General features: G+C 48.1%; 4 protein-coding genes across 4 annotated transcripts; 3 read left to right on the top strand and 1 right to left on the bottom strand.

The window, feature by feature from the left end:
- Window positions 1-187: 187 nt before the first annotated feature.
- On the bottom strand, window positions 188-816 carry BDV37DRAFT_282388 (uncharacterized protein; the record flags this gene model as incomplete). Its single annotated transcript, XM_032087035.1, has 3 exons — window positions 188-269; window positions 325-575; window positions 640-816. 3 exons carry the CDS (start codon window positions 814-816, stop codon window positions 188-190), a joined length of 510 nt encoding a protein of 169 aa, XP_031942174.1.
- Window positions 817-2343: 1527 nt separating this feature from the next.
- Window positions 2344-3917, top strand: BDV37DRAFT_293521 (major facilitator superfamily domain-containing protein; the record flags this gene model as incomplete). The annotated part of the gene is made up of 3 exons (XM_032089438.1): window positions 2344-2510; window positions 2558-2931; window positions 2990-3917. The coding sequence occupies 3 exons, from the start codon at window positions 2344-2346 to the stop codon at window positions 3739-3741; spliced, it is 1293 nt and encodes a 430-aa protein (XP_031942173.1). The 3' UTR covers window positions 3742-3917.
- Window positions 3918-5701: 1784 nt separating this feature from the next.
- On the top strand, window positions 5702-8153 carry BDV37DRAFT_293519 (sugar porter family MFS transporter; the record flags this gene model as incomplete). Its single annotated transcript, XM_032089437.1, has 6 exons — window positions 5702-6080; window positions 6211-6274; window positions 6327-6770; window positions 6835-7102; window positions 7153-7491; window positions 7549-8153. The coding sequence occupies 6 exons, from the start codon at window positions 5702-5704 to the stop codon at window positions 7882-7884; spliced, it is 1830 nt and encodes a 609-aa protein (XP_031942172.1). The 3' UTR covers window positions 7885-8153.
- A 684-nt stretch (window positions 8154-8837) lies between these two features.
- On the top strand, window positions 8838-10723 carry BDV37DRAFT_271083 (transmembrane amino acid transporter protein-domain-containing protein; the record flags this gene model as incomplete). The annotated part of the gene is made up of 9 exons (XM_032084667.1): window positions 8838-9019; window positions 9055-9090; window positions 9143-9215; window positions 9336-9603; window positions 9662-9805; window positions 9859-10073; window positions 10126-10357; window positions 10465-10580; window positions 10640-10723. 9 exons carry the CDS (start codon window positions 8838-8840, stop codon window positions 10721-10723), a joined length of 1350 nt encoding a protein of 449 aa, XP_031942171.1.
- Window positions 10724-12226: the final 1503 nt, after the last annotated feature.

Here is a 12226-nt window from a genome sequence, read left to right as displayed (position 1 = left end):
TCCTTCCTAGCCATCCTCAGTTGTCGGTAGAACATTAAAGTCCATGCATATGCAGGATAACAGTATTATTGTGATTAAATATTATCGGATGATCAGAAAGCGCAATATTAGACATTAATGGCGAAGTGTTTGTGTCGTAAGTTCTCATGATTATCTTTATCACGAAGATATTGTCGCTAACAAGCGCTTAGATTTCTGTCTTGCGGGGCTGCTTCCTGAGACGGTCACAAGCCCAGCAGGCCCAGACGAACAAAACAAAATGAAGCACCCTGTTCACGTTAGTTTAAGAACTGCTTCAAATGCACCGATTTGTATTCATCTTACGAAGTGAGCAAGGCCATGGCGAATCCAAAGAACTCGACCTTTGGCAACGTAGTATCCCGGCAGGCAGATCTACGACAGGAATACCCTCCTTCCGCGATAGGCGTCAACACGATCATCGTTACGAGAGTCGTAGCAAACACTGCCGAAAAAGCAATAAAGTCGAATGCAATATGAACGCCCGGATGGAGAGCTCGACGGAGAAGAAGCCTGACTGTCAAGGGCACAAGCGACCAAAGGACTGCATATGAAGACTTCTCGACAATATGAGCTTCCGTATAGATAGCTTTAGATCGTAAAATGAGGTGGCTCACTTACTGTAGCTAATATCATGACACACAGCGAGGCGCCATTAAGATCCGTAAACACGCGATCGTGAGCTTTTATTGCCCAGGCGAATACCGCCAAAGATGTAAAAGCACTGACAAGTGCTGCTATGCGAAGCGATAAGTTGGCCGGATGGCCATCCAGCAAAGGATAGTTCCTGTCCGTCATATTTGGCCCGCAGGAGAAATCTGAACTTTGCGATTTAGAATAAGTCTGCAATATTAAGCCATAATCTGAGAACAGGCTGCATAATCCTTCTTTTGTATGATCTTGATGAGATGGTGTGTTGTTTCTTAGAGTTTCAAGCCACACTGGTGATCTACACGATAACATCAGCCAAGACTCAAACACGAGATTGAGCGAGTCGAGTACTAGCCACCCAATAGGACTTGACAAAGAAGAGGGCGGTGCCAAAAATATACCAGATGGCCGTGCTGCACTGCCCTATGCATGGATAGTGCCTTCATCGGGGTTGTCGCTGACCTTGGCTGGAGATATGATGCTGACCAATCAGGAAAACACACTATCCAACTGAAAGGTCGTTTTGGCTAACTGATTTCTTTCATTGGCTCTAATCCCAAAGACCCTTAATGGGATGAAATTAGGCCAGACACTTGTTTTGCTGGGTTCCGTTATAGGACCAATAATAGAAGTCGTGGGAAGTTCAGGACATGTGCGAAACATCACGGCCAAATATACATTACCCTCGGTGGTAAATTGTGTGTGCGTACCTACTCTCTAAGTGTGAGCTCTGCATTTCAATCCATTTTGATTTGCTCAGACCTTTGCCTGCTCATCCAACATGGCTTCCAGTGTAGTGTTTGTCTGTGTAGAGCTCCATGATGATCAGGGCTAGACTTGCATGCAGTGTCATATGTACGACAAGAAGTTGGATTAATTAAACCTGGAGATACTGCCGATAAACAGGCCTCATCCGTATCTAACCGTAATCACAAATCCATTTCTCTGGCTCCCATCCTGAGGTGTCCACCTACTTTATTATGATTGTGAGATAGCAGATTGGCATGTGAGATCATCGTTCCTCTCCCCGTGGATGGACTAGTCAATACCAGTTCATGCCAAGAGACAACAATTTTTATAGACTGTTTTTAGTACCCGCCCAGAGACTTGGGCAGGGTGCGCTGTCTGTCGAGCTCCCGAGATTTAAGCTGGCTAAGCGAGGAGTTGATCAGTGCGTCAAATTTACGATGACAGTTTATCCCTATAATAATCGCTCATATCACTGATAGACCAAGATAAGTCCAAGGTAGTTGCCGGATGCTTGTCTCATAGTGTCGATATGCTGACGACTATCTTCCGCCTCTTGGGGCCGATGGGCGGGGGATCCCGCATCGGGCTTTTCCGATCACTTCACTGCTATCTGTGATATGGAGGACCGAGAGTGAACTACCCATATTAAGGGCAGGCATAGGAATGGAATGGGAGAAACACACCAAAGAGAACACTCCATGAACCGCTGGATTACGCAACGGTTCCCAAGGCAAAGGTAGCGTTAATGTTATGGCTTTGATTGCGAGTACTTTGCTTCTTACATTGATCACCATACAAAAGACGCGAGTAGACAAACGCAGCTTCAAGCCAAGACATATCGGGTGTTTCACCGCACAACCTACGTCAAAGTCCAGTTGCCAACATAGAAGTCTAAGATAGCCCTCAGCCTTCAACAAGGCAGAAATGAACGGAATGTCTAACCGAGGGGCCAACGAGAAGGGCGTTTCCGATCATGAGACACTTGAGACAAGAGTCAAAGCTTCTGTTAATGATACAACATCCATCCCAGATGGCGGGATCAAGGCGTGGGTGCAAGTTATGGGAACGTTTTTTATCCTTTTTAACACATGGCAAGTTAGAGAGGGATAGCTCTGTTAATCAGGTCTGACGTGTATAGGGGTGTCCTGAACACGTTTGGCGCTTATCAGACCTATTATGAGACCCAGGAACTGTTTCCCTCATCCTCATCGAGTATATCCTGGATAGGTTCAGTGCAGTCGTCTTTGCTCCTCGTCTTCGGTTTGATGACCGGTCCGCTGTATGATGCGGGCTACTTTTATCCCCTTCTTGTTAGCGGCTCATTCATGATCGTATTTGGGCAGATGATGCTGAGCCTCTCCAAGGAGTACTACCAAGTGTTGCTATCACAAGGATTCTGTATCGGTATTGGAACAGGCTTAATTCTCATTCCTGGTATTGCTGTGCTCTCCACCTATTTTAGCACGAAGCTGGCCCTCGCGAATGGCGTTGCAGCTGCTGGCAGTGGATTGGGTAAGCCATAGGAGTTGTGCTTTCCTGTAGTGGGATGGGCATCTAACTTTAGCGGTAGGAGGTATTCTATATCCGATTATCTTTCACCGACTTCTCGATCGAATTGGATTTGGATGGACCTGTCGGGCAATTGGCCTCGTCATATTAGTCACCATAGCCATCCCTATCACGGTCTTTCGATTACGAGTGAAGCCATCTGGCAAACGGAAACTCTTGGATATTGGGGCATTTCGTGAGCCCGCTTATACGTTTTTTGTACTGGGAGGAACTCTCGAGTTCATCTCGCTCAACATCCCATTTTACTATGTTCAATACTTTGCCATCAGCCAGGGGATCGCCGCCAATGACCTTGGATTCTATCTACTCTCAATTTTGACCACCGGATCTGTTATGGGGAGAATATTACCAAACATATTTGCCAATATTATTGGCCCATTCAACATCATCTTTACATGCACGGTTATCTCGGGGGGCTTGATGTTTGCTTTGGTTGATTTATCTAGCCTGGCGGGAGTGGTCATCGTGGCTTTTCTTTATGGCTTCTTCACAGGAGCATTTGTATCCCTGCCGCCCACATGCTTTGTCAAGCTTTCCCCGGATCGGACTCTTATTGGCACTCGAATGGGAATGGGGTATGCAGTGATGACCGTGGGAAATCTAGTTGGAACTCCCGCGGCTGGGGCCATCCTGCAAAACCGGGGCTTCAATGCCGTGTGGATCTTTGGGGGTGGGGTTTCGATTGCAGGAGGAATAGCTATGATGATTAGTAGGAATTTCCAAGGGGGATGGAAGGTACTAATTCGACAGTGACGTCGGTATAGCTCTATACCTGGCCACTACTGCCATATGGAGGTCATAGAAAAGTTATGTGGCGTGCAACTTGGGTCATCATGATACACCTCAGGAATATGATAGAGATAGCTCAGATATCTTTGTTGTCGAACCCATATCTTTCCTCTCATTTGTGTTTTGTCTTATGCTGTAAATATTTCCATTATTTCTGGCTAGCATTTCAGCTTACAGTTCGCTGCAATTGATCCACCGGCGACCGTAAGGGCTCGAATAAGTTCACGATAATCATCTGGGAAGTCCTGCAGCGTGGTCCCATATTTCAATAAAACTAACTTTGACCATGGCATCATCCAGCCCTTTGGCCAAGAAATGGCCGGTTGCATGACTTGGTGTCCCCTGCGGCGCGTTGTTAGCCATCTCGGCCTCCAGTTCTCAGCGAGTATATCAGCCAATAAAGGGAAGATCCAGCTCAAATGCGATGCAACTGTAGTGAGACTAACTCTTGGGATGTGGGATGGAGGGCCTGAGGCTAAAGCACATAACCATGTGATCTATGGACCAAATAGGAAATGAGTCGAGCAAGCCTGGAGGTCGCAGCTCTCCTTTCTTTCATCCTTCCCCCTCGGAGTACTCTGTGAACTGATAAACATGAACATCATTCCACAAGAGGAGTTTTTGCAGAATATCAAGTGGGAGTCATGTCTCTAATGGCGCTGTTATCTAACCCACAAGCGAAGGGCAAAATTCAAAATTATCTCTCTGCCGCTGATGAATCGCTTATACGTGAATATGTTACCCCCTTAAACTAAACCTGTCCTTAAGAGGCTCAGAACCACATGAAAAAGAACCCTGGACGGAAAGCAACATCCAAAATGGACACCCCTCCTAGTCATTCATCGGGTTCCGGCAAACTCGACATGTCGAACCTGTGCTCTCGGACGACCAGCTGTGGACGCCTTGCAGGAGCGGCATATGTAAGCCAAGCGGCCAATCTTGCTATTGCCGCATGCGGGATATACCTATGGTAGTTTCCGTGAAAAGGGCTCGGGATGACTGGCTGTGCGCTCTCGGCGCCAAGCTGCCGAGAAGTATTAGGCCGACTGCGAAGATGCCGATTGCTGTGCTATGATGCCAGAGGGGAGAGGGCTGCTGTCGGAGCCTTAAGACTTGAGAATTCTGTCCAATTGACCTTCGGTTATTATCATAATGAGCCCCGCTAGTCTTTTCCCGGTCTCTTTTGGATTGGGCATACCTACAGGGGAATGGCACCGCTGCGTTTCTCGAACCACATGGCTTGCATGTATGCACTACCGCTGGAAATACTTGCGTGACTCCGCCGGCCAGTCATGTTTCTGCTACTGATCTAGTCCGGATTACTTTGTACTGCAACTCATTTGTCGTCGTAATAACCTCAAGTCCCGTAGCGCCCTGTCAGCCACAAAACGCCGCGAAGCAACTACATACTCCGATAAAAATCATTAGCTCATCAATCCAGCCGAACTGTCCGCTCTTCGTTACATAGCAGCAGTCACATACCCAGCAAAATTGGCAAAGTGGATCCTGGGCGGCAGGTTAGATTTCCCCGATCATGTCGTCTGGGACTTCCAAGAACGCCACTAGGATGCTCTTAGGACTCCAAGCCTCTTGGCCTAGGGACAGTATGGAGTGGACGGGAAAGTTTCTGGGGTACGTGTTAGTTAATCTGGGGAGGGCAGTCGTCATGCGGAGCAAATCAACTTCACTGGTCAGCAGAATGGCACGGTGACTATCCCTGTTGCTGTGCGGGCGACAGCTCTTCTTCTGGGCCCTTGCAGACGTTAAAAGCGACGGTCTGCCCCTCTCTGAAATTGTGTGGCCCCAGAATTTTCTCCTTCTGCTGCCTCTCATTTGCCTATCGTATCCTGCACCTCTTCTTGGACGTACTGACCCACGCCTTGTTCCTCAAATCTGCAAGGTGCTCCGCACCTAGACTCCTGCCATGGATAGGAAGATCGATGACCCCGAAGCACCTGCCTTGACGTCTCAGCATCTTGAATCCGCCGTTTCAGCTGAGAAACAAGATGCCGCGGAGACAGCCAGGGTTTGGTCACGGGATGTTATCAAAAGCAATGCTAACACTAAGTTGAAGAACCCCCTCACAGGATTGACTCGGGAGGAGCTTTACCGTGATGTTGAAGAATTTGCCCGAGAGAAAGATCTCGAGGACATTGTGGACCAGCTCAAACGGGGCGCGCTGGTGGCCCAAGACCCGAAAGCTTTCGAGGAACTGAGTGAATTGTCTGAAGGCGAGAAGGAACTCCTTCGACGTGAGAAGACGCACCGATGGAGTCAACCATTCATGATGTATTTTATGACCAGTAAGCACCGCATCTCCGAGCAAATAATTTTATTTTTTCTTTTTCTCCCTTTTTCTCTTTGCAATTTACTCTCTTTACCCTTTTCATTTTTTTTTTTTTTCAAATTTTCTTTAACCCCGATGATCTATAGTTCTCTGCGCTGGTTCCGCAATTGTTCAGGGAATGGATCAAACTGCAGTGAACGGAGCACAAGAGTGAGTAAAATCAACTGATTTAGGCAGTGACTGTCAGTTTAACAGCAGCCAGATACTACTTTGTGGAGTTCAACATCACGAATTCGTGGTTGCAAGGCCTAGTGAATGGTGCTCCATATCTTTGCTCAGCACTTATCGGCTGTTGGACTACTGCTCCGCTCAATCGCTGGTTCGGACGACGCGGTTGTATCTTTATCTCTTGCTTCATTTCATTTGCTTCCTCCTTCTGGATGGCAGCCGCACACACCTGGTGGAATCTCCTGCTCGGTCGTTTCCTGTTAGGGTTTGCGGTGGGTGCAAAGTCAACGACTACTCCAGTCTACGGCGCTGAATGTGCGCCCGCTAATATACGCGGTGCCCTGGTGATGATGTGGCAGATGTGGACAGCATTCGGCATTATGCTGGGCTATATTGCTTCTGTCGCCTTCATGGATGTGTCGCATGCAACCATCCCGGGCTTCAACTGGAGGCTTATGCTGGGGTCGACCGCCATTCCGTAAGTTTCTTCCACGGGTGTGACCACTCTGCAGCTTTATTCTATCTGAATTAACAGTCCCGAGTCCCTTTTTTGTTTGTATCCAGGTTTATCTGTGTCCCGAGTCACCGCGATGGTATATGATCCGCAACCGCTACCGGGACGCGTACCAGGCACTTTGCAAGCTGCGCCCATCGGAATTTCAGGCTGCGAGGGACCTTTATTACATTCACTCTGCGTTGAAAGTGGAAGAGAAGCTCCGGGAAGGCAAACACCTCTGGCGCGAGATGTTCACAGTCCCCCGTAACCGGCGCGCCGCCCAATCATCCTTCTTCGTCATGTTCATGCAACAGGTTCGTTTTTGAGCATCCCAAGCCTCTATTTGCACCTCTAATGTCTATAGTTCTGCGGGGTCAACGCGATAATGTACTATTCTTCGTCGATGTTTCGGGACGCGGGATTTGATCTCCGAACGGCGCTTGTTGTGTCTCTGGGATGCGGCATCACGAACTGGATTTTTGCTCTCCCGGCGGTGTACACAATCGATACCTTTGGTCGGCGCAACCTTCTGCTGACCACGTTCCCTCTAATGTGCCTGTTCCTGCTCTTTACCGGATTTTCGTTCTACATCCCCGATCAGACTCCCCGAACGGCCTGTGTCGCAACCGGTATTTATCTGTATATGATTGTCTACTCACCTGGGGAGGGGCCTGTGCCTTTCACATACTCTGCCGAAGCATTTGTGAGTAACGTTTCTTACCTTTCCTCCCTTGTCTTCGACCCAAGCTAAACTAGACAGCCACTGTACATCCGTGACATCGGCATGTCATTTGCGACGGCCACGACTTGGGGATTCAACTTCATCGTTTCGCTCACATGGCTCCCTTTGCGGGATGCATTCAGTGTCCAAGGGGCGTTCGGTTGGTACGCAGCATGGAATTTCTTTGGGTGGATTTTCTGCTATTTCTGCCTGCCGGAGACCAAGGCGCTCTCTCTGGAAGAACTGGATCAGGTCTTCTCGGTGCCTACCCGCAAGCATATCAATCACTATCGTGGCATGATGCCGTGGTATGTGAAGAAGTACATCCTCCGCCGGGATGTGCCGCCACAGAAACAGCTGTATGATTACGAGTGATGACTATCCTGGTGGACGTTTGGAATGACGGGGGCACTGGGCTCACGTAACACGAATCGACGATTAATGGCAGTATGGGTATTCAATATGGATTCCGGTAATGTGTTGGATATGATGGTCTGAGGCTTTGCGCTTCTTGTCGCCACTGGATCCAAGGTAGTAGTAATATGACCGCGTTGAATTATCAATCTGAATGCGATGTATCCATTTAAGGTTTAAACCCTGTCTTATCGGTTCTCCATGCATCCGACCGAGGTTAAGTCACCGAGTCCGTTTCCCGTTAAAGTTTCTGGGGTTCAACATCTGGATCGGCCTGGATGACCAGTGGTGTGCGGTGGAACTGTAGCCGAACATTCCAAATTCGTTAGTGGACATCCGTGATTGGAGGAGTACCTGCAGGAAGCCCCGGCCCTGAGGCACCCTAAGGCACTCAACTGAAATTTTCTAGGTTAGTGTGGCTGACGATCCGGCATCTTCAGGCTTCCTATTGGCTTTAGTGTGGCGGTGGCACTCCACATGGGCGCCACCCGGCCGGAAACTAATTAGGTAACAAATTCAACACACACTTGCAGAATATTCCCTCTTCTCCAGGCGAAGGTGAGTCAGGCAATAATCACCAGGCTTTCCTGACGTTGAGCTTGATTCAATGGCGTTCTTCTTTCATTTCCCTTAGACACCGTCTTCCCCAGAGTGATCAATCGCGACCGGTTGACGAGCGTGGAGCACTTCGGACCGTTGGTGTAGCTGTCTTGTAGTATCCGTCAACTTCATTCTCCGCTTCTTCACCCCATTTTTTCTTCGTTCTTTTTCCTTTTCTTTTTTTATTCTTTTTGCTTGTTTTTCTTTTCCGTGACCGCTTTCCTTTCTTTCCCGGTGCCCCTCTGCATCCGGTTGAGAGTCACCTCACGCTGGTCATCAGCCAGTTCAATATCAGACTTCCCCCAAAGCGCATCATGGCTCCCTCACCGGATCAGCATGGAAGCACTGTATTAAGTGACACGAGTCAGGACGCAGAATATGATGTCACCTTCAAGGATACGGAAAAGCAGCAAGAGGAGAAAGCTCGTCCGGAATATCAGGACACCTTTGGTGATGAAGAATACGCCGAGGTGAAGTACAAGGTGTTGAGCTGGTGGTATGTTGACGATTTCAATTCTCAAACGATTCCAGCTTACTGACGGGTTTTATACAGGCAATGTGGTTTTCGTGAGTAACTCTTGGGAGCTAGTGTTCGGGAAAATGTACTGACCCTCATGAGTGATGGTCGCGGAAACGGTCTCGCTGGGGATTCTCTCGTTACCCGCCGTGGTTGCTGCCTTAGGCCTTGTCCCGTAGGCACCCCCATTCCCGGAGGATGCTCATTTCATTTACTAACATCTACTAAAAGTGCTATTATTCTTCTGCTCGGCCTCGGCCTTCTGGCGACCTATACTGGCTACACCATTGGACAGTTCAGATGGCGCTATCCTCACATTCAAAGCATGGCCGATGCCGGCGAGGTCCTGCTCGGCAAATTCGGCCGCGAGTTCTTGGGGACTGGTCAACTTCTGCTTATCATTTTCATCATGGCTAGTCACATCCTTACCTTTACGGTGGCCATGAATTCCATCACCGACCATGGAACCTGCTCCATTGTCTTTGGTGTTGTGGGACTAGTCATCTCATATGTCTTATGTTTACCGCGCACATCGGCCAAGGTGTCGTACCTCTCTATTGCTTGTGAGTGATGCTAGCCACTTCGAGTTTCTTAAAATTAGGTTTACTGACGCCCTGCCAGCATTCATAAGTGTCTTTAGCGCCGTAATGATTGTCATGATTGCGCTTGGCATCCAACGCCCGTGGCACGGTGGGGTCCAGGCGACGGTCGACACCAGCCTGTACAAGGCATTCCTTGCTGTGTGCAACATTGTATTTTCTTTCTGTACGTTTCTCTCCCACCATGTGTCCTCTCAGGCTCACTAACATGCATTTTAGCGGGTCATGTTGCCTTTTTTGGATTTATGTCCGAACTCAAGGATCCGAAAGACTACCCCAAGTCTCTGTTTCTTCTTCAGGGCATTGATGTCATTCTCTACATTGTCACCGCTGTCGTGATTTACTACTACGCTGGCCAGGACGTCACTTCCCCGGCGTTAGGGTCTGCTAGTCCTGTGGTGCGCAAGGTGGCTTACGGCATTGCGCTTCCTACCGTAAGTGCATTACTAGTCAGTTCGGAGAAAGACACTATTAACATCGCATTAGATTATCATTGGTGGCGTAGTCAACGGCCACGTCGCGTGCAAGTACGTCTACGTCCGTCTGTTCCGTGGAAGCGACCGTATGCACAAGAAGGATCTAGTAGCCACTGGCTCTTGGATAATCCTCATGTTGCTTCTGTGGGTCGTGGCCTGGGTCATTGCGGAGGCGATTCCGGTCTTCAACAACCTTCTGAGTTTAGTTGTACGTCCCTTCGGTTACTCTGCATTTCTGCAATGTATCTAACTGACATGTATCCTAGGCCTCTCTCTTCGCAAGCTGGTTCACCTGTATGTACAGCCTAACCCCCAACCCCCGAACATCCAATACTAACAAAGCGAATAGACGGCCTCAGCGCCACGTTCTGGCTCTACCTCAATAAGGACCGACTCTTCGCGACGCCCATGAAAATCTTCCTCACCATCCTCAATGTCCTTATATTCGCAATTGCAGGATGCATCGTACGTTCCTTCCATGGTACCCTGACTGCCCTCTCAACTCTCACTAACTCACCTTACAGTGTGGTCTCGGCCTGTACGTGTCAGGCAAAGCATTGCATGATGACCCCAGTAGCGCTAGTTTCTCGTGTGCAAATAACGCTTGATTTTTGCATTGTTCCAGCATCGGGCCGGAGTTTTTGTATTTACGCATCGATAATTATATTTGTATCTATAGATTAGATTTGTTTGAATGAATTTACAGCCCGCATGGAAAGCGTTCTTCACCTTGATAACCAGTCGATGAAATATGGTGGAATCCTCATCCGCTTCCCGTTACCCTACATGTGATCATGACCCACGCGCAAAGGTTGCTCGTTTGGATGGATATTTACTCTGTAACTCATACCTGAGATTACGGTGACTTGGGATATAATACCCCTGGATGCTCCCTATGCTGCATTGACAGGTGCCTGTGCGGCAACCAGTGGGGTGTTGAGGCTTGTACATATACAAAGGCTGTTAAGGAATTTATTAGAGTATATTGATTTACAACTACTATATCTAAATTTCATGAACATGTATATTTAAGGGTTGATAGATATGAGCAAGCACGAAAGCCGTTTGTTGTCCAGGGTTGTACTCGTAACATACCCAATGGCACAGGTGTATATATGATTCAAACTAATATGAATTGGACAGGGTCTAGGCGTATATATTATGGACGCTCCAAACGAGTAGCCCTATCCACGTGGAAGGAATGGCGTTCGTTCTCAATCCTCTTGTCCTCGGAAACCGCCTGATGGTCTTTACTCCGCCCTAAAAGTCCCAGTAATGACAAGAGTAGAACAAAATTGCTATACCGATGGAGGGTTCTAGATATAGTGCGGTTTAATAGGGATCGCAATGAAGCCACCTGCAAAGATCTATGGAAAGTAAGACTTGAAACACCATCAGCCTGTAGGAGTCACTTCCAATATACATTCTATATCTCTATCTAATTGAGAAATCGGTGTGTTTACATGAGCTCTCTAGCGACTGGAATCTCAAAGCCTTTCTTTCCAGCTCACTCAATCTGCAACACGGAATCCAAATGAAGTAGATGAAACTAGTTCAGTTCCTATACTTAGGGCCCACAATTAACACAACTGCAGCACGGCACGTTCGGCCCAGTTCCGGTGCACAGTCCATATTTTCTGACGTTAATCACGGTTGTTACTTATTAATGTTACTCCTGGCCGAATATTTGCCGATCTAGCACAACAATTGGTGACAAGTTCTCCGCTCTCGCTGCACAGCATTCTTTGGCAGTGTATTAGCCTCGCTTTTCAATTCCCTGAAGCAAATGAACCTCGGGGATCTGGTCACCGGCCAAATGTGGTAAATTGTTGTCTCACTTGTAGAGTGGGTACTGTAATCCATGGAATTTATCATATCTGATCGATAACGACCTGATCAAAGGGCCCGGATTAATAGAAGGATCCCGTCGTGGGATCATCGCGACGGTTGTTGTATAAATTATAGTAATGCTGGATAAAATCAGGGCTCTTGCAGGTGGACACAGGTGGAAGCTGCTGTTGAAGGTTGTATTGACCTCGGGGATGATATCCCCGATCGCAGAAGCATATATAGACTGCCGTGAATCCCCAGCCAGGTCATGATACGCTCAC

This window comes from Aspergillus pseudonomiae (assembly GCF_009193645.1).
Source record: "Aspergillus pseudonomiae strain CBS 119388 unplaced genomic scaffold BDV37scaffold_27, whole genome shotgun sequence".
Lineage (NCBI taxonomy): Eukaryota > Fungi > Ascomycota > Eurotiomycetes > Eurotiales > Aspergillaceae > Aspergillus > Aspergillus pseudonomiae.
Note: the sequence above shows the minus strand (reverse complement) of the source record. Positions and strands in the feature narration are given on the sequence as shown.